At 42.0% G+C, this 25,179-nt stretch overlaps 1 protein-coding gene across 4 annotated transcripts in view; it reads right to left on the reverse strand.

The window, feature by feature from the left end:
- The window catches only part of LOC121559361 (roundabout homolog 2), a 67,490-nt gene that overhangs the window by 23,111 nt on the left and 19,200 nt on the right, over positions 1-25,179 (reverse strand). For all 4 annotated transcript variants that reach the window (XM_041872607.2, XM_045212036.1, XM_041872600.2 and 1 more), the window contains exons 2-8: positions 18,521-18,847; positions 8,898-9,055; positions 8,435-8,555; positions 8,223-8,361; positions 5,452-5,579; positions 2,979-3,103; positions 15-186 (exon numbers count right to left, since the gene is read on the reverse strand). In XM_041872607.2, the coding sequence (XP_041728541.2) occupies positions 15-186; positions 2,979-3,103; positions 5,452-5,579; positions 8,223-8,361; positions 8,435-8,555; positions 8,898-9,055; positions 18,521-18,847 (1,170 nt within the window). The remainder of the gene's footprint in view (positions 1-14; positions 187-2,978; positions 3,104-5,451; positions 5,580-8,222; positions 8,362-8,434; positions 8,556-8,897; positions 9,056-18,520; positions 18,848-25,179) is intronic.

Consider the following 25,179-nt stretch of genomic DNA (forward strand, 5'->3'; position numbering starts at 1 on the left):
TCCCTCAAACTCACCCCCTTCCACCTCCAGCAGGGCTTTGGTCAGGACACTTCCTGCTACACTGATGGCCTGGCAGATATAATACCCAGTATCCTCTGGGTGCACGTCGGTGATGGACAGCTCTCCACTCATGGACACAGAGTAGCGGCCGGACTGGGAGAGGTGCTGGCCAGGAAACAGCAGCATCTACACACAAACGAACAAGCGCACACACACACACACACACACACACACACACACACACACACACACACACAGAAACACTTGCATCTTAGCTAGTGATGAATCAGAGAGATTATGTACTTTATGCATGCATTATACAGAATAGCAAGAGGTAACTTGGGACTTTTGTTTTGGTCTGTTGGTTTAATGTGAGCTGACAGACGCTTTACACACGGCCAGAGTGATGGGAGAGGGAGATGGGCATGAATATGGGGAAGGGACATCCTTCCATCCATCTCCCCATCCATCCATTTCATTCCTGTAAGAGGCTTAGACTGAGTGAGTGGAGGACCAGGGTTATAAACCCATAAGAGAATCCCAAAAGTACAGCAAACCGCTTCACAAGCAGGGGACCGACCAGCCACCACAACTATCATATAGACTGGAGGCGTTAAAACATAGTGTTTCTGTGCCTATCTTCCAGGGAAGCAGCTCCTCTCCCACCTGATGTAGCTCATCTGAGTATTGGTCTTTGCATTTCACAGCCAAATGCAAAATGAGCTCCCTCCCTCATTTCGCCTCGGCCAACGTCTCTTCAAGAGCACGGCAATCAAGAAGAAAGTGTGAAAGCGCTGTTAAACTCTAACGATTCCCGGGCTTGTTTTCAAGCCGAGAGAATTCAAATGAGTCACCACCAAACAAACATGGAGAGAAAACGATTTGTCTGCTGCTGATCAAAATAATGGCCTATTGAATAATAAGGCTAAAACACACAGGTCCCGTGTGGCTCAGTTGGTAGAGCATAGCGCTTGCAACGCCAGGGTTATGGGTTCGTTTCCCACGGGGGAACAGTACAGGAAAAAAATACAAAAATGTATCCACTCACTACTGTAAGTCACTTTGGATAAGAGCGTCTGCTAAATGACAAAAATGTAACTGTACTTAAAGTTGAAGTCGGAAGTTTACATACATTTTAGGTTGGAGACATTAAAACTCATTTTTCAAACCACAAATGTCTTGTTAACAAACTATAGTTTGGCAAGTCGGTTAGGACATCTACTTTGTGCATGACACAAGTAATTTTTCCAACAATTGTTTACAGACAGATTATTTCACTTATAATTCACTGTATCACAATTCCAGTGGGTCAGAAGTTTACATACACTAAGTTGACTGTGCCTTTAAAACAGCTTGGAAAATTCCAGAAAATTATGTCATGGCTTTAGAAGCTTCTGATAGGCTAATTGACATAATTTGAGTCAATTGGAGGTGTACCTGTGGATGTATTTCAAGGTCTACCTTCAAACTCAGTGCCTCTTTGTGTGACATCATGGGAAAATCAAAAGAAATCAGCCAAGACCTCAGAAAAAAAATTGTAGACCTCCACAAGTCTAGTTCATCCTTGGGAGCAATTTCCAAACGCCTGAAGGTACCACGTTCATCTGTACAAACAATAGTATGCAAGTATAAACACCATGGGACCACGCAGCGGTCATGCCACTCAGGAAGGAGACGTGTTCTGTCTCCTAGAGATGAACGTACTTTGGTGCGAAAAGTGCAAATAATTCCCAGAACAACAGCAAAGGACCTTGTGAAGATGCTGGAGGACACAGTAAAAAGAGTCCTATATCGACATAACCTGAAAGGCCGCTCAGCAAGGAAGAAGCCACTGCTCCAAAACCGCAATTAAAAAGCCAGACTACGGTTTGCAACTGCACATGGGGACAAAGATGGTCCTTTTTGGAGAAATGTCCTCTGGTCTGATGAAACAAAAACAGAACCGTTTGGCCATAATGACCATCGTTATGTTTGGAGGAAAAGGAGGGACACTTGCAAGCCGAAGAACACCATCCCAACCGTGAAAAACGGGGGTGGCAGCAACATGCTGTGGGGGTGCTTTGCTGCAGGAGGGACTGGTGCACTTCACAAAATAGATGGCATCATGAGGAAGGAAAATTATGTGGATATATTGAAGCAACGTCTCAAGACATCAGTCAGGAAGTTAAAGCTTGGTCGCAAATGGGTCTTCCAAATGGACAATGACCCCAAGCATACTTCCAAAGTTGTGGCAAAATGGCTTAAGGACAACAAAGTCAAGGTATTGTTAACTGTAAGTCGCTCTGGATAAGAGCGTCTGCTAAATGACTAAAAATGTAAATGTATTGGAGTGGCCATCACAAAGCCCTGACCTCAATCCTATAGAAAATGTGTGGGCAGAACTGAAAAAGCGTGTGCGAGCAAGGAGGCCTACATACCGGACTCAGTTACACCAGCTCTGTCAGGAGGAATGGGCCAAAATTCACCCAACCTATTGTGGGAAGCTTGTGGAAGGCTACCCGAAACGTTTGACCCAAGTTAAACAATTTAAAGGCAATGCTACCAAATACTAATTGAGTGTATGTAAACTTCTGACCCACTGGGAATGTGATGAAAGAAATAAAAGCTGAAATAAATAATTCTCTCTACTATTATTCTGACATTTCACATTCTTAAAATAAAGTGGTGATCCTAACTGACCTAAAACAGTGAATTTCTACAAGGATTAAATGTCAGGAATTGTGAAAGTTTAAATGTGATTGGCTAAGGTGTATGTAAACTTCCGACTTCAACTGCAAATGTGACATAACAACATCACTACTTTGTTGATCAAATTAACTTGCCATTTACCTACAACAACACATGCTGTAGTGTGTACATAGTTGGAATTTTCTTTCATTATTTTAACCTCTTTACAAGGTATTAGTCTTTATTTATTTATTAGGGGGTAGTCTTTATTGGCCTCTCTCAACCTGTTTATCAGGAAGTGACACTCTTACCTGGCTTCCTTCTTTCTTCCAGAAGATGGCGGGTGAGGGGTTTCCTCTGGTGCCACAGCGGAAGGTGATGCTGCGCCCCTGAGCTGAGATCTGGTCCCGGGGTTTAATGGCGATCTGTGGGGGCACTGGAGAGGAGAGGAGACACACTCTTTTAGAAGCTTCAGGTTTTAGGCGTTAGGCTTTAGCGTTTGAATTCACAATTTTCTCCCATCTCCCCTGCATAATCAATACCTACTCAGTAATGCCAGAACAGTACTGATTAAACATTTAGAACTACCCTTTTTACTCCGTGATTTGACTGCGGTCACCTTTAACCCTCAGCCAGTTGATATATGGTTTCCCTTTCTGATTAATCTGCCCTCTCATTTTCACATTATCGAGTGAAGACATTGATGCATATATTTTATACTGAGACGAGCCATCATCTAATTCCAATCAAACTATTGTGATTTTATTTGTGGGTTTACTTTGAAGTGATATCAGTGGAAATGAACTGGTAGTCAGGTTGTGTGTTGTGGCCACAGCTTGCTTCTGATCCCACCACATCCTGTCTTCCTATAGACTTTGACTGCACAACGACAGCATTGACTCCCCTTCCATAGACTCTGAGCTCTCCTGCTGTTTACTCTCCTCAGCAGGCTTCTTCCCTGACTTCACACACAAACACGCGCATACACAAACACAAATCCGAACTGGTTCTCTAGCAAATTAGTAAGGATTGACAGCCGTCCCATATAAATTAGACTGCAAAATAGTTGAGAAGAGATTTTTGACGTATCGATTCCATGGCATAGTGTTTATGAACTGACACGCAAAACGACACCGGATTCAAAACTTAGAATTTTTCAATTTAAATTATTATACAAAATTCTTGCTACCAATAGAATGTTATTTATATGGGGGATACAATCTTCCCAGCTCTTCAGCTTTTGCTGCGAAGAGACAGAATCATTAGATCATTTGTTTTGGTACTGTCCATTTGTAGCTTGTTTTTGGTCACAGGTCCAGGAATGGCTGAAGGATTGCAATATTTACCTGGAGCTAACCCTGCAGATAGCACTACTGGGTGATCTGAAAAGTCATAGTCAATCGATCAATAATATTATAATAATTTTAGCAAAATTTTTATTTTCAATCTGTAGAAACAATGAGAATAGAAGGGTTCAGAACTTTTGTGAAACATCACAGTTGAAAAATATATGGCAAATAGTAATCTAATGTGGATGGTGTTAGGAGATAGATGGGAGGTGTTGAATGGAGCTGAAGGATGGGACTAATAACAACTAACAACAACAAGATAACTAATGTAAAGCATACTGTGTCCATAATAAGTATATAGGTTATAGGTTGAGAGCGTTTGTGAAAGAGCACAGTTGGAAAGATATGGCATATATAGGCAAACCGGGTGGACAGGAGAGGTTGAGGGTAGAGGAAGTTCAGGAGTAAAAACAAACAAAATATAATTATTGTAAAATTGACTGTGTCCATAAAATGTATATAGTATGTATAAGCTGGAAGTAGAGGCCTAAGCGTTGTTGTTCACTAGTTTACTCTAATTAGGGGCGGGTGGTGGGGTTGGAAAGTAATAAAGGGAAATATCTTTTTTTAAAGGATATGTATTTATATATGTGTATATATATATATATATATATATATATATATATATATATATATATATATATGTATGCGAGAGAGAAAAAATATATGGGGGATTGGAAGTGATGCAGACAATTACATTGATGGAAGTTACAATCTATCTGCAATATTAAAGCTGATCTACATCTCCTACATAGTCAATGGCACATGGAACAGAATGAAGGGAATGCGTTGTTTGGAGGGGGAGGGTTTTGGATTTCATCAGGACTGACAAAAGCAAATGAAGGATGAAGTCAACCCCGCTGCCCACTCAGCCAACACAGCCAACACAGACACACAGCCACACAGACACACAGACACACGTCTTATTAATAGTGGTCCTGCTCTCTGGCAGTGTATTAAAGCACACCATCTCCCAAACAGCTGTCAGAGGGAGTAATCCATACGGTTTAACATAAGCTTCTGTCAGTGGAGTTGAAGAGAAGAGAGCACAGCACAAATACATTGATATTCCAACACACACGGATGGACGGGCAGAGTTAAAAAAAAAAAAAAACTTTTTGGGGGTTGTATTTTACCCCCTTTTTCTCCCCAATTTCATGGTATCCAATTGGTAGTTACAGTCTTGTCCCATCGCTACCAGGATCTCTAGTGGCACAGCAAGCACTGTGATGCAGTGCCTTAGACCACTGCGCCACTTGGGAGGCCCAGATGGGCAGAGTTCTGACAACTCTACATGACCACTGTCAAATGAAGTGGACATAAGTGTGTGACTGTACTGTACTGTACTGCATGAATGTGCCTTTGAGTATGAGAACGTATATCTATGTGTGTGTGTGTGTGTGTGAGAGAGAGTGAGTGAATCTTTGTTTCTTACCATGGACCTGTAGCATGGCTGAAGCCTCTGTCTTGCCCACGCTGTTCTCAGACATACAGGTGTAAGTTCCCTCGTCCTCCTCTCTCACCCTGGTCAGACGCAGGCTGTTGTCACTGCGGATCTCAAACCTGGGAGAGCGAAACACAGGGAGTAAAAGTATTTTCATAAAGTGAACCAGGATAACAACCTCTCCCTCAACGTGATCAAGACAAAGGAGATGATTGTGGACTACAGGTTAAAGGAGGACTGAGTACGCCTACATTCTCATCGACGGGGCTGTAGTGGAGCAGGTTGGGAGCTTCAAGTTCCTTGGTGTCCACATCACCAACAAACTATCATGTTCCAAACACACCAAGACAGTCGTGAAGAGGGCACGACAAAGCCTATTCTCCCTCAGGAGACTGAAAAGATTTGGCATGGGTCCTCAGATCCTCAAAACGTTCTACACCTGCACCATCGAGAGCATCCTGACTGGTTGCATCACTGCCTGGTATGGCAACTACTCGGCCTCCAACCACAAGGCACTACAGAGGGTAGTACGTACGGCCCATTACATCACTGAGGCCAAGCTTCCTGCCATCCAGGACCTCTATACCAGGCGGTGTCAGAGGAAGGCCCTAAAAATTGTAAAAGACTCCAGCTACCCTAGACATAGACTGTGCTCTCTGCTACCACACGGCAAGCGGTACCGGAGCGCCAAGTCTAGGTCCAAAAGGCTTCTTAACAGCTTCTACCCCCAAGCCATAAGACTCCTGAACAGCTAATCAAATGGCTACATGGACTATTTGATTGTCTCCCCCCCCCCTCCCTCTCTTATGCTGCTGCTACTCTCTGTTTATTATCTATGCATAGTCACTTTAACTCTACCTACAAATACATATTACCTCAATTACCTCGACTAACTTGTGCCCCCGCACATTGATTCTGTACCAGTACCCCCTGTATATAGCCTCGCTACTGTTATTTTACTGCTGCTCTTTAAGTATTTGTTAATTAAATTTTTTACTTAACACTTCTTTTTCTTAAAACTGCATTGTTGGTTAAGGGCTTGTAAGTAAGCATTTCACTGTAAGGTCTGGTCTACACCTGTTGTATTCGGCGCATGTGACAAATAGAATTTGATTTGATTTGTGAGAACCACTGCCTTTGAACTATGTAAAAGTGACCTTGAATGTACTTGACCATCAAAATGTAACTATGAAGTAATCTGAAACTGTAGACAAAAAATAATAAAACAATAAATAAAGAAAAGATGAGTCAACCCTATAACTTAATACATCTGCAGAGCGATATGCACAAGTCAACCGTGTTAGAGTCAAACAGCAAATCAGAATGGGCAGAGTGAGTCACCTCCATCACCATCTTAGAGTAATGTAAGTATTTTAATTTTCTTACCACCCCCACACTCCCCATAGTTACAGTATAATCATAATAATATTGAAATATGTATATTTTGTGCACCCGGATGATCTTCTAACTGTATAGTCAAGTTGCAGAGTCACAGGGGGTACATGTTAACTAATGAATCCTCACTGGCCTCCCATTCATGAATTTGTATTGGCTGAGGGAAGGGAAGACATGAATTAATGAGTAATTTATGTAGCTGTGCTTTCTAGGTCACATACTTTAATCCCATATGCATCCCTGGTGAATGGGCTTCCCTAATTCCGTCAGTCTGTCAGTCAGTCTGTACCTCCAGCACTCCATCAATCAATGTGTCACATACCTTAAATTAACCCCCCCCACTCACTTTTTAAAAAATCATACCCCTAATTATTTCTGCAACAACACACTCACTCATCACAAATTATAAGCAAGATAGTTACTTACAGAGCCTCCTAAACACTTGATTGAAATCGAAAAAGAGGGTGGGCTATCAACTGATCATTCATGTTGATGATTGATGTAAATCTGCTAGTTAGCTAGTGCAATTTATTTTACTGATTATGATTTATCTTCCATGCTTGTATAAAATAAGAAGAATAACTGCATAATATAATATTCCTAATCTTCTAACTCATGATATATGGCTGGCTGGCTAGTGGCTTGTGTGGATATTTTAGTATATGTTGGTTAGCTTGAGTCTAGACTGCCTGTGTTGCTGCTGCTCTGACACGTGCAACTACCGACTGAAGAATGGGTGAAGTTGGGTCGGAGCCTCTCCTCTCTATGTCTTTCTGTCTCGCTCTGCTGCATGTATCAGCCAACCAGACCCAATATTATTGATGATGTAGGCTAAATCAAGTGTTATCAAGTATGAAAGTGTTATGCTGCTGTGGCAGTACTGTTGGTATTTAAACTAGGCAGCTAGCTACACACACACTCAAGCAGTGACCACATCTCTCAAGCCATGCATGTTTGGATACCGGGCATGCGCGAGCTCTGTACAGGGCAGATCAACAGGCGCTACCAACGGACGGAGTGGGTTATGGGATTAGCGAACTTGAGGACATCACGACTACTTGCGGGCAGTGGGTTACGAACAACAATATTATACAACAAATTAATTTGGGGGGAAAATATACCACCACCCAAAAGGGCACTTTGGAGACTGGAAGGGCAAGGGGGCATGAGCTCTACACAGGTAGAGCCCTATCTGTGCACATGGCTGTGCACCCCTGGTGAATGGGCTTCCCTCATTCTGTCAGTCTGTACCTCCAGCACTCCATCAATCAATGTATCGCCTGAGTGTTTTGTCTATCTCTTCAAGTGTAATTCAATCAGTTTAATTTTCTATTAGTGAGTGGACCTGTCCGTCAATGTGTCCTCACCTCCCACGGGGGAGCTCTGCCTGCTCTCGGCGCCAGCGTACCGTGGGGGCGGGGTCTCCGTGTACCTCACACAGAAAGTCAACGGTCTCTTCTTCCATCACCACCTGGTTCACCGGCCTCCGCATCAGCACAGGACGCTCTGCAAAGAGAGACCCAGAGTTACACACACAAATACACGTGCACACACACACACATTGGTGTGAGAGACTCACCATACACCACCAACTCAGCAGGATCACTGTCCCTCTCTCCCACCATGTTGGTGCCCACACACACATACATGCCAGCATCACTCTTCCTGGTGTGGGAGATCATCAGCTTGCCCCCACGCATCTGAAAAACAAGACAATGATGACAGGTCATCATATCACTCCATGTATTAGCCTTTGGGCTTCTCAGAGGAGAGACAGTACTTCCACCATATGACATCAGCACTACAAATGAATGTACAGTATCATGAATGATTCCACCATCATCAACAAGTATCATTAATGATTCCACCATCATCAGCATGCATCATTAATTATATTAATGGCCTTTGAAACAGTTTGGGTTGACTTGGGATTGAACTGCACTGAGCTTTGAGTTGGAACTTGAGGGTTTTACTTCTAACTCTAATGAGCTTGATGCTGTAACTAGGGGTTATAGTTCAGGGGTCATATAGGTGAGACTCACAGAGATGCGGTCATCCTTGTTGCTGACGCGGGCGTTGTTCCTCTTCCAGGAGACGGTGGGCTCAGGGTGACCCCGGGGGGGAACACACTCCAGGACCGCTGGCTCACCATTTGCCACCACCACATCACTGGGGGCCTGGCGGAAGTCATCCCTCAGGACTGGGGAGAGGAGAGCATTGACATGGTTTAGTCTATCTATTCATATTACCTTTATTTTACCAGCTAGGTAAACACATTAGGAAAAATAGACAGACTCAAACTACAGTATATAGCATATTGTTATTATCTATTCATTTATTACCTTTATATGTACAGTGAGGGGAAAAAAAGCATTTGATCCCCTGCTGATTTTGTACGTTTGCCCACTGACAAAGAAATGATCAGTCTATAATTTTAATGGTAGGTTTATTTGAACAGTGAGAGACAGAATAACAACAAAATAATCCAGAAAAACGCATGTCAAAAATGTTATAAATTGATTTGCATTTTAATGAGGGAAATAAGTATTTGACCCCCTCTCAATCAGAAAGATTTCTGGCTCCCAGGTGTCTTTTATACAGGTAACGAGCTGAGATTAGGAGCACACTCTTAAAGGGAGTGCTCCTAATCTCAGCTTGTTACCTGTATAAAAGACACCTGTCCACAGAAGCAATCAATCAATCAGATTCCAAACTCTCCACCATGGCCAAGACCAAATAGCTCTCCAAGGATGTCAGGGACAAGATTGTAGACCTACACAAGGCTGGATTGGGTTACAAGACCATCGCCAAGCAGCTTGGTGAGAAGGTGACAACAGTTGGTGCGATTATTTGCAAATGGAAGAAACACAAAATAACTGTCAATCTCCCTCAGCCTGGGGCTCCATGCAAGATCTCACCTCGTGGAGTTGCAATGATCATGAGAACGGTGAGGAATCAGCCCAGAACTACACAGGAGGATCTTGTCAATGATCTCAAGGCAGCTGGGACCATAGTCACCAAGAAAACAATTGGTAACACACTACGCCATGAAGGACTGAAATCCTGCAGCGCCCGCAAGGTCCCCCTGCTCAAGAAAGCACATATACAGGGCCGTCTGAAGTTTGCCAATGAACATCTGAATGATTCAGAGGAGAACTGGGTGAAAGTGTTGTGGTCAGATGAGACCAAAATCGAGCTCTTTGGCATCAACTCAACTCGCGTGTTTGGAGAAGGAGGAATGCTGCCTATGACCCCAAGAACACCATCCCCACCGTCAAACATGGAGGTGGAAACATTATGCTTTGGGGATGTTTTTCTGCTAAGGGGACAGGACAACTTCACCGCATCAAAGGGACGATGGACGGGGCCATGTACCGTCAAATCTTGGGTGAGAACCTCCTTCCCAGGGCATTGAAAATGGGTTGTGGATGGGTATTCCAGCATGACAATGACCCAAAACACACGGCCAAGGCAACAAAGGAGTGGCTCAAGAAGAAGCACATTAAGGTCCTGGAGTGGCCTAGCCAGTCTCCAGACCTTAATCCCATAGAAAATCTGTGGAGGGAGCTGAAGGTTCGAGTTGCCAAATGTCAGCCTCGAAACCTTAATGACTTGGAGAAGATCTGCAAAGAGGAGTGGAACAAAATCCCTCCTGAGATGTGTGCAAACCTGGTGGCCAACTACAAGAAACGTCTGATCTCTGTGATTGCCAACAAGGGTTTTGCCACCAAGTACTATGTCATGTTTTGCAGAGGGGTCAAATACTTATTTCCCTCATTAAAATACAAATCAATGTATAACATTTTTCACATGCGTTTTTCTGGATTTTGTTGTTGTTATTCTGTCTTTCACTGTTCAAATAAACCTATAAAGTCTTTGTCAGTGGGAAAACGTACAAAATCAGCAGGGGATCAAATACTTTTTCCCCTCACTGTATGTTATTGAGAATATGTTTTCTTTCAAATGCAAACTACTGTATATGAGATATATACACATCAGAATCGGCGTACACATCAATCTCCAATGCGGTATTCTGTCAATGTCATCACAAGTGCAATGTCAAATATTGTCCTTGAAATCAATTAGAGCATATTTTATATGTAGAGTTTCTGTTTGAAGGTTAGACGAGAGGAAAACGAGCTGATTGGGTGAGAGCAGTACATTGTGTTTTGTGCTTGTACATGACTGTTCAAATCCCTGGCAACTTCCTTGTTGTGCAGTGTTTTCATGTTTCCTGTGCCGCATCCTAATCTGCAGTCTCTACTGTCAGAGTGGATGAATAATTAATCTGGCTCAGTCCAACACAGAGTAAACAAATACAAACACATAAAAAATGTAACCTGTCAGAGGGAAAAATGGCATCACACATTAATGCAATGCTTCCGTCTCACACTGGACACTACGCTAACTCACATTTCCGCCCTATAAATCTGACAGTTTGACACAACAAACGACAAAACTAAAAAAGGGACATGGTCTTTGTCACTGTCACACAGTGAGGTTACAGCCTTTTCTCTGCAAATGAAGACAGGATGAGATGCTTGACTTGGCAGCAACCTTTATTGTCATTAAATCCCAGAAGTGATTGACAGAGGAAAGCTGCTGTATGAACTCTGACACATTTACATTTAGGTCATTTAGCAGATGCTCTTATCCAGAGCGACTTACAGTTAGTGAATGCATACATGTTTTTTTTTCCAATACTGGCCCCCCGTGGGAAACGAACCCACATCCCTGCCGGCCAAACCCTCCCCTACCTTGGACGACGCTGGACCAATTGTGCGCCGCCCATGGGTCTCCCGGTCGCGGCCGGCTGCGACAGAGCCTGGACTCGAACCTGGCCGAGGCCTCAGGAAACCTGTGCAGCACTACTATTCCAGCCTTGAAAATGCACACACACTCACACTGAGGGTCTGCAGGTGACCCTCCCTATGAACCCTTACCTCTGGCCTTTTATGTGACCAACACACACTACTTCAGAATAATCAATATCTCTTCTTATACCTTTATAAATGTTTCAGGTTGGCATTTTACAAAATAAACAATCAGACCAAGACTATCTGCCTGCCTGTCAAACTATCCATCTGTTAACACGGTAATGCATCAACTCCCAATCAAATCAATTAGCACTGCAAATATGTTGTGAATTAGTCCAATCTCAAACATCAGTTAATCTATACTAAACACATTAGTGAACTCATCACCTGTCTATCAACTGTGCGTCTCTCCAGCTAAGCCACACTAACCCCATCACTTATCCCCTGACATGCGTTTGACAGATACCTCCTCATCAACATAGCAGCTATCTGTGTCTTTAACATGGCATTTATATTCACAACCACAGTGACTGACTGACTACCATCTCATTTAGTTTATCACAGTCATCTACAGCGTATAGAGCGTCTCCCTCTGTCTTGAGTTGTAAGGGCTGCAATTATCTTGGGAAACGTGTTGCTATGAATATTCCAATCTCTGAGAAACTGACAAATGGTGGCTGAGCCTTCGCTGAGCCGGCTGCGTTTCAGATCCGCTGTCAGGATTGAAGTGGTCATCTGTCAATCTGTCTGCTCAATCTCCCCCCTCCCTCTCGCCAGCCCCCCAATATGAGACAATCTGTCACACACTCTCCGCCTGCCTGAAGTCACTGCCTGTTCAAATGCAGCAGTAATCTCTACTTTTGATCATTTGGAGGCATTTTTTCTATATTATAATGAAGCACATTTAATTCCCCCAGCTGAGACTAGGCTTTTGTCATTGACGTGACATTTAAACTTTTAGAAAAGTCGACTTCTGTTACCCATTTCTTTCAAAAGTAAAAGGCTTGTACAGAACATTAAAAAGCTTGTCAGAATTCTTCATCATATCCAACTGGAGTTTTTTCTGTCTCAGATTGTAATACACCCACCACATCAGCTCATCCAACTAGTAGGAGTTGAGCTCCTACAGTCTGGGGAGAGTTAAATACATAGGCAGGGGGGCAGTTTAAGGGAACATTTAGAGGCACACACTGCCAGGCCATCTGTCCCTTCAGGGGTATAACGGAACCCCCTGACCTCCCATCCCACCCGCCCCCAAAACCCAACAAAAGGAGACCCCAACACAATTAAAGAACCCCCCTTTAGACGAGAGATGGATGAGCTATAACCTGTCAAAGCACACACCCTTCCCAACAGTCTGTTCAGTAGTCCCCACTCAGCTGGCTGCTTGTTTGAAAAGCTTTAGATAGCTGAGGGCTAATTGAAAGTGGTGTATTATTTTTAGAGCTCCGTCTGTAAAGGGCTAGTGCAGAGACGAGACCGGGAGCACAGAGACCATTGCTACCCAGCCATATCGAGGGAACTGAAGAGAAGTCATGGGTATAGAGCCAATGAGCTAATCCCATAACCACACACACACAAACACCTAGACACCTCTCCACTCTCACCCACACATTCAACCATGGATGTCCCAGAATCTGGGCCATTTGAGTGTCTTGAAACACGTGTCAGAGAGTGGAAAATAGCCTCAGAATTTCCCCCAAACACTGTGCAGTGCGAGCAGCCAAGAGCAACTCTTTGAAGCTGTTGAAGTTAATATGATCCCTCCTGCACCCAGGCTTTAAAGGCTGCCATGCTAAAAGTCATTTCACAGAATTCACACACTATTATATTTTTATGAAATGATGATGGCACCACAGGAATCTCCTGATATTTTCAGACAGACAGACGGCCAGGGGACTTCCTGAGGTAATGTCCAAAACACAGTATTTTTACCAGACCTGATTCACACTGATTCCCACTGATGGTGAGTAAGTACCAGGACATCCTGAATCTGAACTATCCCAACCTTACGATGACAGGAGTGGAGAACAGGGCACCTAAGGGCCTGAGGATAAATAAAGGCCATATTCACCTCCTGCTATTCCTTTAGCTCAGCTTAAACACTGTGGCTAAATGCCTAACCATCATGCTAAATGGTTACTACTATAATAACTGTTACATTTACATTTTAATCATTTAGCATACGCTCTTATCCAGAGCGACTTACAGTAGTGAGTGCATACAATTTCATACTTTACTGTTACATTCCTATTCTGGGACAGTGCCATTTATTTTCATAACTTTCATGTTTCAGGGATTATACAGATTAAGAGATTAAGAATATCCCCAGAATATTCACAACTGTATTTTTAAGTGACATTAATCTCAATATTTAGCATTTAGCAAGAGTGCAGCTTTAGTGGAGTCGAAGTGGCCATCTGTTAATGTTTTGAAGGGGGGAGATGGGAGAGAGAGAGTAGTCATGGCAATAATGGGCTTCATCAAAAAAACAAAGGGCTGCATTGCATTGTGTGGCCCTTGGGCCCGACAGAGATATCTGCTAGATGGGCCAGCTGCAAAGTCAAAATTGTCTATATTGTAAAAAGTCATGAAAACAAAAATGTGATTTTTGGTCTTAATTTTGGGTTAGAGTTAGGCATTAGGGTTAGCAGTGTGATTAAGGTTACGTTTAAAATATGATTTTATGACTTTGTGGCTATGCCAGCTAGTGACTACTCTGCAGAGCTTCCTCCAGAACAACATTAATGGCAAAAGAATGCTAACCAGCGGTCAGAGTGGGGAGCTGTGCACAGCAGCACAAGGCAGCTCCCGCTCAGCCCAGTCAGAGCTCTTCTCTGTCCTGGCACCCTCCCCCCTTTCCTACTAGCATTGACTTTGCTGATAACATCTTTATTGAGAGAAAAGGTATTTGCTATAATTGTGATATGTAGTTGTCTCAACTAGTTATCTTAATATAAACACACTAATTGTAAGTCGCTTTTTGACCACGCAGCAGACGGCTATATCAGTCAGCTAATACAGGACTATTAAAGGCCCAGTGCACTACAGGACTATTAAAAAGACCTGTAGTTTTGTGAAAAAATATAAATTTTCATTTTTTAAATAAAAACAAACAATTGTATTCTGATTTTTCAGGGCACCCTCAGCACCCCTACTTCCCCTGGCAGTGTTCTAGCTGAGAGCAGGTCCTAGAATAAAGTGACCTGATGGTCAGCCAGTCATTGTTCTTTTGCCTCAGTACAGTAGGAGTAAACCCATTAGAGGTGGTCTAATCCTATCTCTGGAACTGCTGTGTCATGGCTAATAGAGCCAGCCTGTCGAGAGGAGAGGAGGGATTGATTTAATCCAGCCATTGTCTGTGTTTACTGAGGTTAAAGAGGGACTCAGGCAGTGCCAGGTCTCCTGAGCCTATTGTGTTTGAATGCTTGGACGAGTGGTAAACTCATGCCTACAAATTAATCCTTAGGCACTTGTTACAGCCAACTCAATTATTCAAAATCTTGAATACTTTATGTAAATGATTATGACAAGAACAATGAGTAACGTAAAGTAGTATCCATGATATCTGTCCATACAGAAAGCATCTTGTCTGTATTTCTTCTTCAGGGTTTAAAGAAGAGACCGGTGGCAGAGTTGTAGTCTAGAAGAGGCCAAGAAACAAGCTGCAGCCAAAAATGTCATTCCGTCATAAAACCCCCATCAAGAGAAAGAGGGACATCTGGCCGTAAAGCCTTTAAAAAAAAAAAAAAAAAAAAACTTGCTTTATCTTTATTTTAATCCAGATCAGAGATAAGATCTTGCTACCATGGAAAGGAAAATACCTGTCTATTTGTGGAAAAATACCCTGATTTAACTCTTTAGTCATATCCCAGTTTACCCATTTGCTTATGGCCTACACCTAGCAACTTGTTTTTTAAATTATATGAGCAAAAAATATTACATTTTATTTGGAACGGCAAACCAGACTAAATTAAATGAGCCTATTTCTATAAAGAATTTGAATTCGGAGGGCAGAAATAATTAAATATTAAAGCATTAGACCTATCACTAAAGGCTTCAGTTATACAAAAGTTATACTTACATCCAAACTGGTTCTCTAGCAGATTAGTAAGAATGTCTCACCCCATATTCAAGAATGGCCTTTTACCCTTTGTTCAGATTACAACCTCTCCCTTTTGGTTATTTGAAAATGAAATCTCCAAAATATAACTATTTTTAGAACAAGCCATAGAAAGTTGGTTGCAATTTCTGTTTAATCCACCAGAAAAGACAGAACAAATATCTCAACAAATATTAAATGGTTAAACTCAAATATACTAATTGATTTAAAAAAATAATAATTAAGAATGGTATAAATCTTTGTAAATGATATCATAAATAGGATTGGTGGAGTTGTCACACATGCAGCTAACAAAAATATATGGACATGTCTGCTCTACCAAAAATTACAAAAAAATGGAAGGGGCAAGTGGAAAGGGTAGAAAGTAAGGAACTGCATTACAGACCAAAATTGGTTAAAATAAAATTGTGGGGGGGAAAAAAAGTATACCAGTTTCATTTAAGGACCCAAAAATGTACAGCTGTGCCATATAGATTGCAAAATAGTTGGGAAGAGATTTGATTTGTACCGATTCTATGGCACATGGTTTATGAACCGATGCACAAAACGACGCCGGTTTCAAAACGTAAGAGTTTTTCAATTTAAATTATTATACAAAATTCTTGCAACCAATAGAATGTTATATATATGGGGGATACAACCATCCCAGCTCTGCAGATTTTGCTGCGAAGAGACAGAATCATTAGATCATTTGTTTTGGGACTGTCCATATGTAGCTTGATTTTGGACGCAGGTTCAGAAATGGCTGAAGAATTGCAACATTTACCTGGAGCTAATTCTGCAAATTGCACTGCTGGGTGATTTGAAAAGTCATAGTCAATCGATCAATAATATAATATTACTCTCAGCAAAAAAAATGTAGCTTTAATTTACAATCTGTAGAAACTATGAGAATAGAAAGGTTTAGAACTTTTGTGAAACAAAACTGGATGGTCTTTAGGGATCGATGGGAGGGTTTGAGGGTAGCTGAAGGATGGGACTAAAAACAAACAAAAGATAACTTCACATGTGTACAGACTATAATGTTTGTTTTAAATCTAGCATAGTTTGTTTCATTTCAAGAGAAGTGAATGTGTGAATATTACATTTTATAAAATATATTAAACGAAACAAACCAAATTCAGTGTGACTGCAGCAGTGTGAAGTGTTGAAAATGTAACACCACCACACTAGAGGAGAAAGCCTGGATAGACCTATCAACAGCTCACAGAACACATAGACCGACTCCTTTACGTTCTATATGACAGTATGATAGGTATAATCTTTTCAGCAGGCGTGTTGCGTAATTAGTCTGGCTGGTGGTATTCATGAGATTTAGGTGGACAACAACAGCCTTTAAAGCCAGCCATCCTATTAGCTCCTCAGTGATTTAAACCACATATAGTCTAGTCTAACAGATGCAGCAGTACTAATTACTGCTCATAAAGAGGGGAGGGGGGGCTCTTATAAAGCTCTTCCTCCCTCCACCTGTTGTCCCTAGTATCCACACATCTAACACCATCCTCACCCCACCCCAACCTGGGGGGTGAAGCTAAGAACACCACCACCCTACGGTCTTAACTTATGCCCCAGCTACCCAAAGGCACCAGACCTAGGACAATACAGTCATTGCTGCGGTTAGTCACCGTTAGAGTGCCTGCCTCTAGGTGATGCATAGCCTTACTGGTATGACTGTGTCATCTCCAGCTACATCGCCACTGGCTGAGGAGAATTCATCATCAAAAACAACAATATAACTGTGGTGCTTAAATGTTTTTCTCTGGAACCGGTTCTGCTCTAATATTTTAAGTGTTGTTTCGCTAATATTTGATATTCTGCCGTTTATTTGTAATTGTATTTATTAAGGATCCCCATTAAGGCAGTTATGAGTGTGGATATATCGCTTAGTATGGAAGCTGAACTAAAGCTGGCCCTATTTTTGAACATGAGCGGTGATGGAGGTCAGTGAGCCATGAGCAGTTAAGAGGCTGAGGGTGAGGAGGCCTGGCTGGCTCTGTGCTGTGGTGGAAGACAAGATGTAGGCAAATTGCTGTTTTGTGCTATTAACGAGGAGACATTCCCTAATCTGTTACGGTCGTTTTCCTAATCAACACACTCCGCTAATCAGTTTCCTAACGCCAGATAGGGCCTGCGTTCAGCCCAGTGTCACGCCACACTGCCACAATTAGAAGGGAAAGAGAGGAAATGGAACGCGAGGCCATTGTCACCAAAGTCATAATTGGCTATATCAAATAAATAAAAACTGATTTAAGGTTAGCAGTGTGGTTAATGTTAAAAACGGATTTAAGGTTAGCAGTGTGGTTAATGTTAAAAACTGATTTAAGAAGAGGAATTGTAGAAATAGGCGGGGTTTATGACTGTGGCAAGCACGATAATAGACAAGTCTCTTTAATGGTCATAATAGCAGCTGAAAGCCTGTCCTCTTGTGTGTGTGTGTGAGTGAGTGAGTGAGTGAGTGAGTGAGTGAGTGAGTGAGTGAGTGAGTGAGTGAGTGAGTGAGTGAGTGAGTGAGTGAGTGAGTGAGTGAGTGAGTGAGAGAGTGAGAGAGTGAGTGAGTGAGAGAGAGTGAGAGAGAGAGTGAGAGAGAGAACACACACAGGTAATGGGTGAAAAATGTATGCACTCACTAACTGTAAGTCGCTCTGGATAAGAGCGTCTGCTAAATGACTAAAATGTAAAATGTAAATGGGTGACATATACAGCAAGTAAAATGACAAAGACTTACTGGCTACTTCCAGTGAAGCGTTGCGACTGACAGCCTCTCCTAGGTAGTTACGTGCCACACAGGTGTAGACGCCCTCGTCTGGTTTGGAGCGTCGTCCGTGGACGATACGCAGGAAGAAGAGGGAGCCGCTGGGAAGGAGCATGCGGTGAGAACGAGGGTCATCCCGGTCCGTTTCCACCCGCTCACCGTCCTTGTACCACTCCACAGTGGGGTTAGGCCTCCCCTCTGCCTTGCAGTTGAGGGTGGCGGGCTCCCCCTTGGACACGATCAGGTCAGAGGGGTCCTCCACGATCCAAGGTGGGCTGTCCTCAAAACGTGCTCGGGACCCTGTGAGGTGAAAGAAGTTTACTATCCATGCAGCTGTCTATCAGTCATTCAAACTGTAGCCCAAACCTGCCATCTCTGGAGAAAAAAAACATCACAACACAATGTAATCCCCTTCAGAAAAAAGGCTGTAGAAAAGCTCTGACAGGCAAACCCAAATCCATCATCTCCACTGACATGGACGTAAGGATGCATGAAGTCTGAGGGAGAGACAGATGGGTTGGACAATAATAGAGAAATACATCTGTCACTCACCACTGAGATCTACTACTGATGCGCCATGATAGTAAAGCTGACAAGGCTCAGAACTTGAGTACTGAAGATCTCATGTTGTCGTTTCTCCCCAGGGTGGATTTTGACGCCGTAGAGATAAATCACATCTTTCTTTTACCTTCTGGGCCTCTGCTATTCTAATATTTAATAAGACACTTTTTCAGACAGCCCCTTGAGCATAGGTAAGTAAGTATCCTGCTTGTATACTGTTCACACTGTAATGACTGTATCATACTATCTAGCCTTTTAACCACATCCATTGAGATGTCAATTGTCAGTAATGGTAGGTACGGTAAAGCCTGCTGAAGAAGACAGGTTTAGTCTGATTGGATATTTTCAAAAGGAGGAAGAAGCCACAGGAGATTTGGCCAAACTTCTGAGATGGTAATAGCCAATCTCAATGTCAGTCAGGATTTCAGCAGAGAAGACATGAAGGCCAGTGAGATGCTAACTAAAACAAGACAGAAAGAGAAAGCCAATAGAGAGCGAGAGAGAAATAGAAAAAGAGAGAGAAATATAAAGAGTGAGAAATAGAGAGAGAGAGCGCTCTCCCATATCCCTCCCTCTTGGGATCCATTACTGTTACCCTCTGCTGTATGGGAGAAGAGTACTTCTCCAAGCCAAGTGCTTTAACTAAGCTTTTAGAGTAGATGGCTCTAACAATGTGCACTACAGTTTTGGGTCTGGAATGTGAATAATTAAAATGAAGATAAAAGCAAAGACCTCCAATGTGCAGTGTATGAACAGATTGTAAAAAAATAATTGTTTGTGCCCAATAGAAATGAATGGTAAATAATGTGTTGTGCCATGAGTCACTTTTATTGTAAATAAGAATAGAATAGGTTTCTAAACATAATCCTGGATGAATCGTGAATAATGATGAGTGAGAAAGTTAGAGGCATAAATATCATACCACCCAAAAATGCTTATTGTAATGCTGAGAGGTTAACATGTCTTCGGGGTATGATATTTCTGGGTCTGTAACTTTCTCACTCATCATTATTCACGATTCATTCAGGACTATCCGTATATCATGGTAGCATCCACATTAATGTAGAAGTGGCATTCACGCTTGTTGGATGCATCTCGGCCTTGTCATTTGTCGTTGTCCGGAGTTCATTCGCCAGGGGAGCCATCTCCTACCTCTCCTCCCCCATCTGATAGCGGAGTTGAAGGAGCACAGCAAGAGGAACATGCCAATCAACGATGGTCACATGTCACGAGCCGTGGAAGCGGAAGACAGTGGCATCCTGCAAAGCAGGCTACATGCCCAACGAGAGGCCCGGAGCGGATACAAACAACTAAATAGTTTCGCCGCCCTGGAGCCTGATCTTCCTGCACCTTCGTCGCTTGAGGTACCTGTGTCTGCGGCCGCTGTGCCTACTCCTTCCCCGATTTCGAAGGCAACCTTCCATCCCTGCTCTGGATCAAGCGGGGCTTCTCCATCCGTCGGAGGCCTGCAACAGAGCTCCTTAAAGGGTTCCCCGAATCCTGTGTAGTATTGGGCGGATATCTTCCAACCGTGATTTTGGGCAGCTCTATGGTAAGAAATTTGACTGTTCCTGGTGCAAAAACAATGTCCTATCCTGGAGCAAGAGTAAATGACATTACAAAGCTGCTCCCGAATGTTCTACGCCAGGACATGGAAACTATATTCTATAGTAGTCCATGTGGATTTTAATGACATTATGAAGGGCAGCTCTGAACAGTTGAAACTGGATTTTAAAAGAGCTGATTGATTCTCTGCTAGACACTAAAAAAAGACCCATCATATCTGGCCCTGTGCCCTCTGAATCATGGCATTGAACACTTTAGCAGGATTCTCTCTCTTCACAACTGGCTACGTGATTATTGCAACTCAATTGGTGTAACTTTTGTTGACAATTTCGATACAGTTTGGAAATAAAACACGTTTTATTAATAATTTGGGTTCCTGGATCCTTTCACAGCATTCTAAGGCTGGTTTGAGACAATGACTTATCAGTGACCCAAGCCCAGCTCAGTTAATCCCTACAATTGTGTCGCTGGGTTGTCATAATACTTCAGCAAATGTACATTATACCAGGGGCGTTGGTAGACACAATGTAAGTAACCTAATATATGCCTCTGCTGATCCTACAGCTATTGTATGCAATAATCATGTGCCTATGAACCAGAGTTATACTGTTAGCAATGAGGCGGTGTGCCCTAGTAGGAAGTCCACTGTGTGCAGCTCACCCTGCACTAACATAAATACCATGAACATGTCTACTTCTGCTAAGCTTCCCAGTAAAGCAATGAAAACAATCAAGCATCCCAGAAAAGTGCTAAAAATAGCCCATGTTAACATAGCTTAAGAAACAAGGATCATGAAATTAATAACTTGCTAGTAACAGATGACATTCATATTCTGACCATCTCTGAAACACACTTAGATAATACCTTTGATGATACAGTGGTAGCAATACATGGTTATAACATCTACAGAAAAGACAAATGACAATGGTGGAAGTGTGGCTGTTTATATTCAGAACCACATTCATGTAAAGCTTAGAGAGGATCTCATGTTAAATACTGTTAAATGGCTACAGGGTCATCTGCCTCACCTAAAGCCCATTCTTGTGGGACGCTGCTATAGACCACCAAGTGCTAACAGACAGTACCTGGATAACTTGTGTGAAATACTTGATAATATATGTGATATCAACCGAGAGGTATATTTACTGGGCAATTTAAATAGACTGGCTTTCATCAAGCTGCCCACTCAAGAAAAAGCTTCAAACTGTAACCAGTGCCTGAAACCTGGTGCACGTTACCAGTCAACCTACCAGGGTAGTTACAAACAGCATAGGAATGAAATCATCAACATGTATTGATCACGTCTTTACTAATGCTGCAGAAATGTGCTTTAAAGCAGTATCCAAATCCATCGGATGTAGTGATCACAATATAGTAGGCATATCTAGGAAAACCAAAGTTCCAAAGGCTGGGCCTAATATAGTGTATAAGAGGTCATACAATACGTTTTGTAGTGATTCCTATGTTGTTGATGTAAAGAATATTTGTTGGTCTGTGTTGTGTAATGAGGCTCAACCAGACGCTGCACTTGACACATTCATTAAATTGCTTATTCCAGTTACTAATAAGCATGCACCCATTAAGAAAATGACTGTAAAAACTGTTAAATCCCCATGGATTGATGAGGAATTGGAAAATTGTATTGTTGCGAGGGATGAGGCAAAAGAAATGGCAAATAAGTCTGGCTGCACAACCGATTGGCAAATGTACTGCATATTGAGAAATCATGTGACTAAACTGAATAAAACAAAGAAACTATACTATGAAACAAAGATAAATAATATAAAGAATGATAGTAAAAAGGCAAACTCAGCTCCATTATTCATTGAATCTGATGGCTCATTTCTCACAAAACCCACTGATATTGCCAATTACTTCATTGGCAAGATTAGCAAACTTAGGCATGACATGCCAGCAACAAACGCTGACACTACACATCCAAGTATAACTGATCAAATGATGAAAAGACAAGCATTGTAATTTTGAATTCCGTAAAGTGAGTGTGGAAGAGGTGAAAAAAGTATTGTTGTCTATCAACAATGACAAGTCACCGGGGTCTGACAACTTGGATGGAAAATTACTGAGGATAATAGCAGACGATATTGCCACTCCTATTTGCCATATCTTCAATTTAAGCCTACTAGAATGTGTGTGTTCCCTCAGGCCTGGAGGGAAGCAAAAGTCATTCCGCTGCCTAAGAATAGTACAGCCCCCTTTTCTGGCTCAAATAGCCGACCAATTAGCCTGTTACCAACCATTAGTAAACTTTTTGGGGAAAATTGTTTGACCAGATACAATGCTATTTTACTGTAAACAAATTGACAGACTTTCAGCACGCTTATAGGGAAGGACATTCAACAAGCACAGCACTTACACAAATGAGTGATGATTGGCTGAGAGAAATTGATGATAAAAAGATTGTGGGGGCTGTTTTGATAGACTTCAGTATGACTTTTGACATTATCGATCATAGTCTTCTGCTGAAAAACGTATGTGTTATGGCTTTACACCCCCTGCTATATAGTGGATAAAGAGTTACCTGTCTAACAGAACACAGAGGGTGTTCTTTAATGGAAGCCTCTCCAACATAACCAGGTAGAATCAGTAATTCCCCAGGGCAGCTGTCTAGGCCCCTTACTTTTTAAAATCTTTACTAATGACATGCCACTGGCTTTAAGTAAAGCCAGTGTGTCTATATATGCGGATGACTCAACACTATACATGTCAGCTACTACAGCGACTGAAATGCCTGCAACACTTAACAAATAGCTGCAGTTAGTTTCAGAATGGGTGGCAAGGAATAAATTAGTCCTAAATATTTCAAAAACTAAAAGCATTGTATTTGGGACAAATCATTCACTAAACCCAAAATCTCAACTAAATCTTGTAATGAATAATGTGGAAATCAAGCAAGTTGAGGTGACTAAACTGCTTGGAGTAACCCTGTCATGTAACGGTCATGGTCAAAACATGTTGATACAACGGTAGCTAAGATGGGGAGAAGTCTGTCCATAATAAAGAGCTGCTCTGCCTTCTTAACAACACTTTCAACAAGGCAGGTCCTACAGGCCCTAGTTTTGTTGCACCTGGACTACTGTTCAGTAGTGTGGTCAGTTGCCACAAAGAGGGGCTTAGGAAAATTACAACTGCCTCAGAACAGGGCAGCACGGCTGGCCCTTAAATGTACACAGAGAGCTAACATTAATGATATGCATGTCAATCTCTCACGGCTCAAAGTGGAGGAGACTTCATCACTACTTGTTTTTGTAAGAAGTGTTGACAAGCTGAATGCACCGAGCCGTTTGTTTAAACTACTAGCGCACAGCTCGGACACCCATGCATATCCCACAAGACATGCCACCAGAGGTCTCTTCACAATCCCCAAGTCCAGAACAGACTATGGGAGGCACACAGTACTACATAGAGCCATGACTACATGGAACTCTATTCCACATCAGGTAACTGATCACTGATTCATTTTGTTCATGTCTTATGATTCACTTAATGCATTTTCTAATAAGTTCAATAGATTTAGTGGATTTCCTACTAAGTTCAATAATTTGTAGAAATATTGTTGAATTCCGTTTTAATGTCTGGATTCCGTGATTCCGTCCGCAACAAAGATTTTATAGAACCCTAATATCAGATGAGCTGTAGCACTTTCAATGGCCAAGCACGTCTTTCAATTCAATATTATCCCGAAACGATTTCACAAATTCAAATAAAATTCCCTCAGGCTGATCATGTCACTGTTCAGACAGCCTAGCTATACTGGAAATAGAAATACAAGTTGAAATTACTTAAAACAAATCCAGCAGTATATTTTTGATACTAAGTGCATTCATTCCATTAACTGGGAAATGTACAAATATTGAAATCCAATTCAATTCCAAAGATGAAATGTTTTTACAATTCCAATTAAAAACAGTCCAACAGTCTAATTACAATTCAATAACTAGAAAATTGTTGAAATTCTAATTGAATTCAACATCTATTCAAGAATTGAATTGGAATTTCAAATTCAATTGGAATTGACCCAACCCTGGTACATACATCTTAGCAAAAGCAACAGGCCAGGCCATAAAGCTTAGGTGTTTTATTTTTTTGTTGGGGAATAGCAGACAGCTCAGCCATTGTTGAAAGGCAAAGCACATTTATCTGGCTGTGTGACAACCATCAAGCAGCAAACTCCTGTGACAAGTGTTTACATGATGGCGCCGGAGGGGATGGCTGCCGTTTTATGGACTCTTAACCAACCGTGCTATTTTGTATGTTTTTTTCGTATTGTTTGTAACTTATTTTGTACATAATGTTTCTGCTACCGTCTCTTATAACCGAAAAGAGCTTCTGGACATTAGAACAGCGATTACTCACCTTGAACTGGACTAATAATTTTTCTTTAATGAGTCGGTCGAGAGGGATTTTCTCCAGACACCCGACAGGGCCCTCATCCCTGTCATTCGCAGTAGAAAGAAAAGGAGATATCACGGAAGGAGATCGGGGAG

Source organism: Coregonus clupeaformis, chromosome 5 (genome assembly GCF_020615455.1).
Source record: "Coregonus clupeaformis isolate EN_2021a chromosome 5, ASM2061545v1, whole genome shotgun sequence".
Classification (NCBI taxonomy): Eukaryota; Metazoa; Chordata; class Actinopteri; order Salmoniformes; family Salmonidae; genus Coregonus; species Coregonus clupeaformis.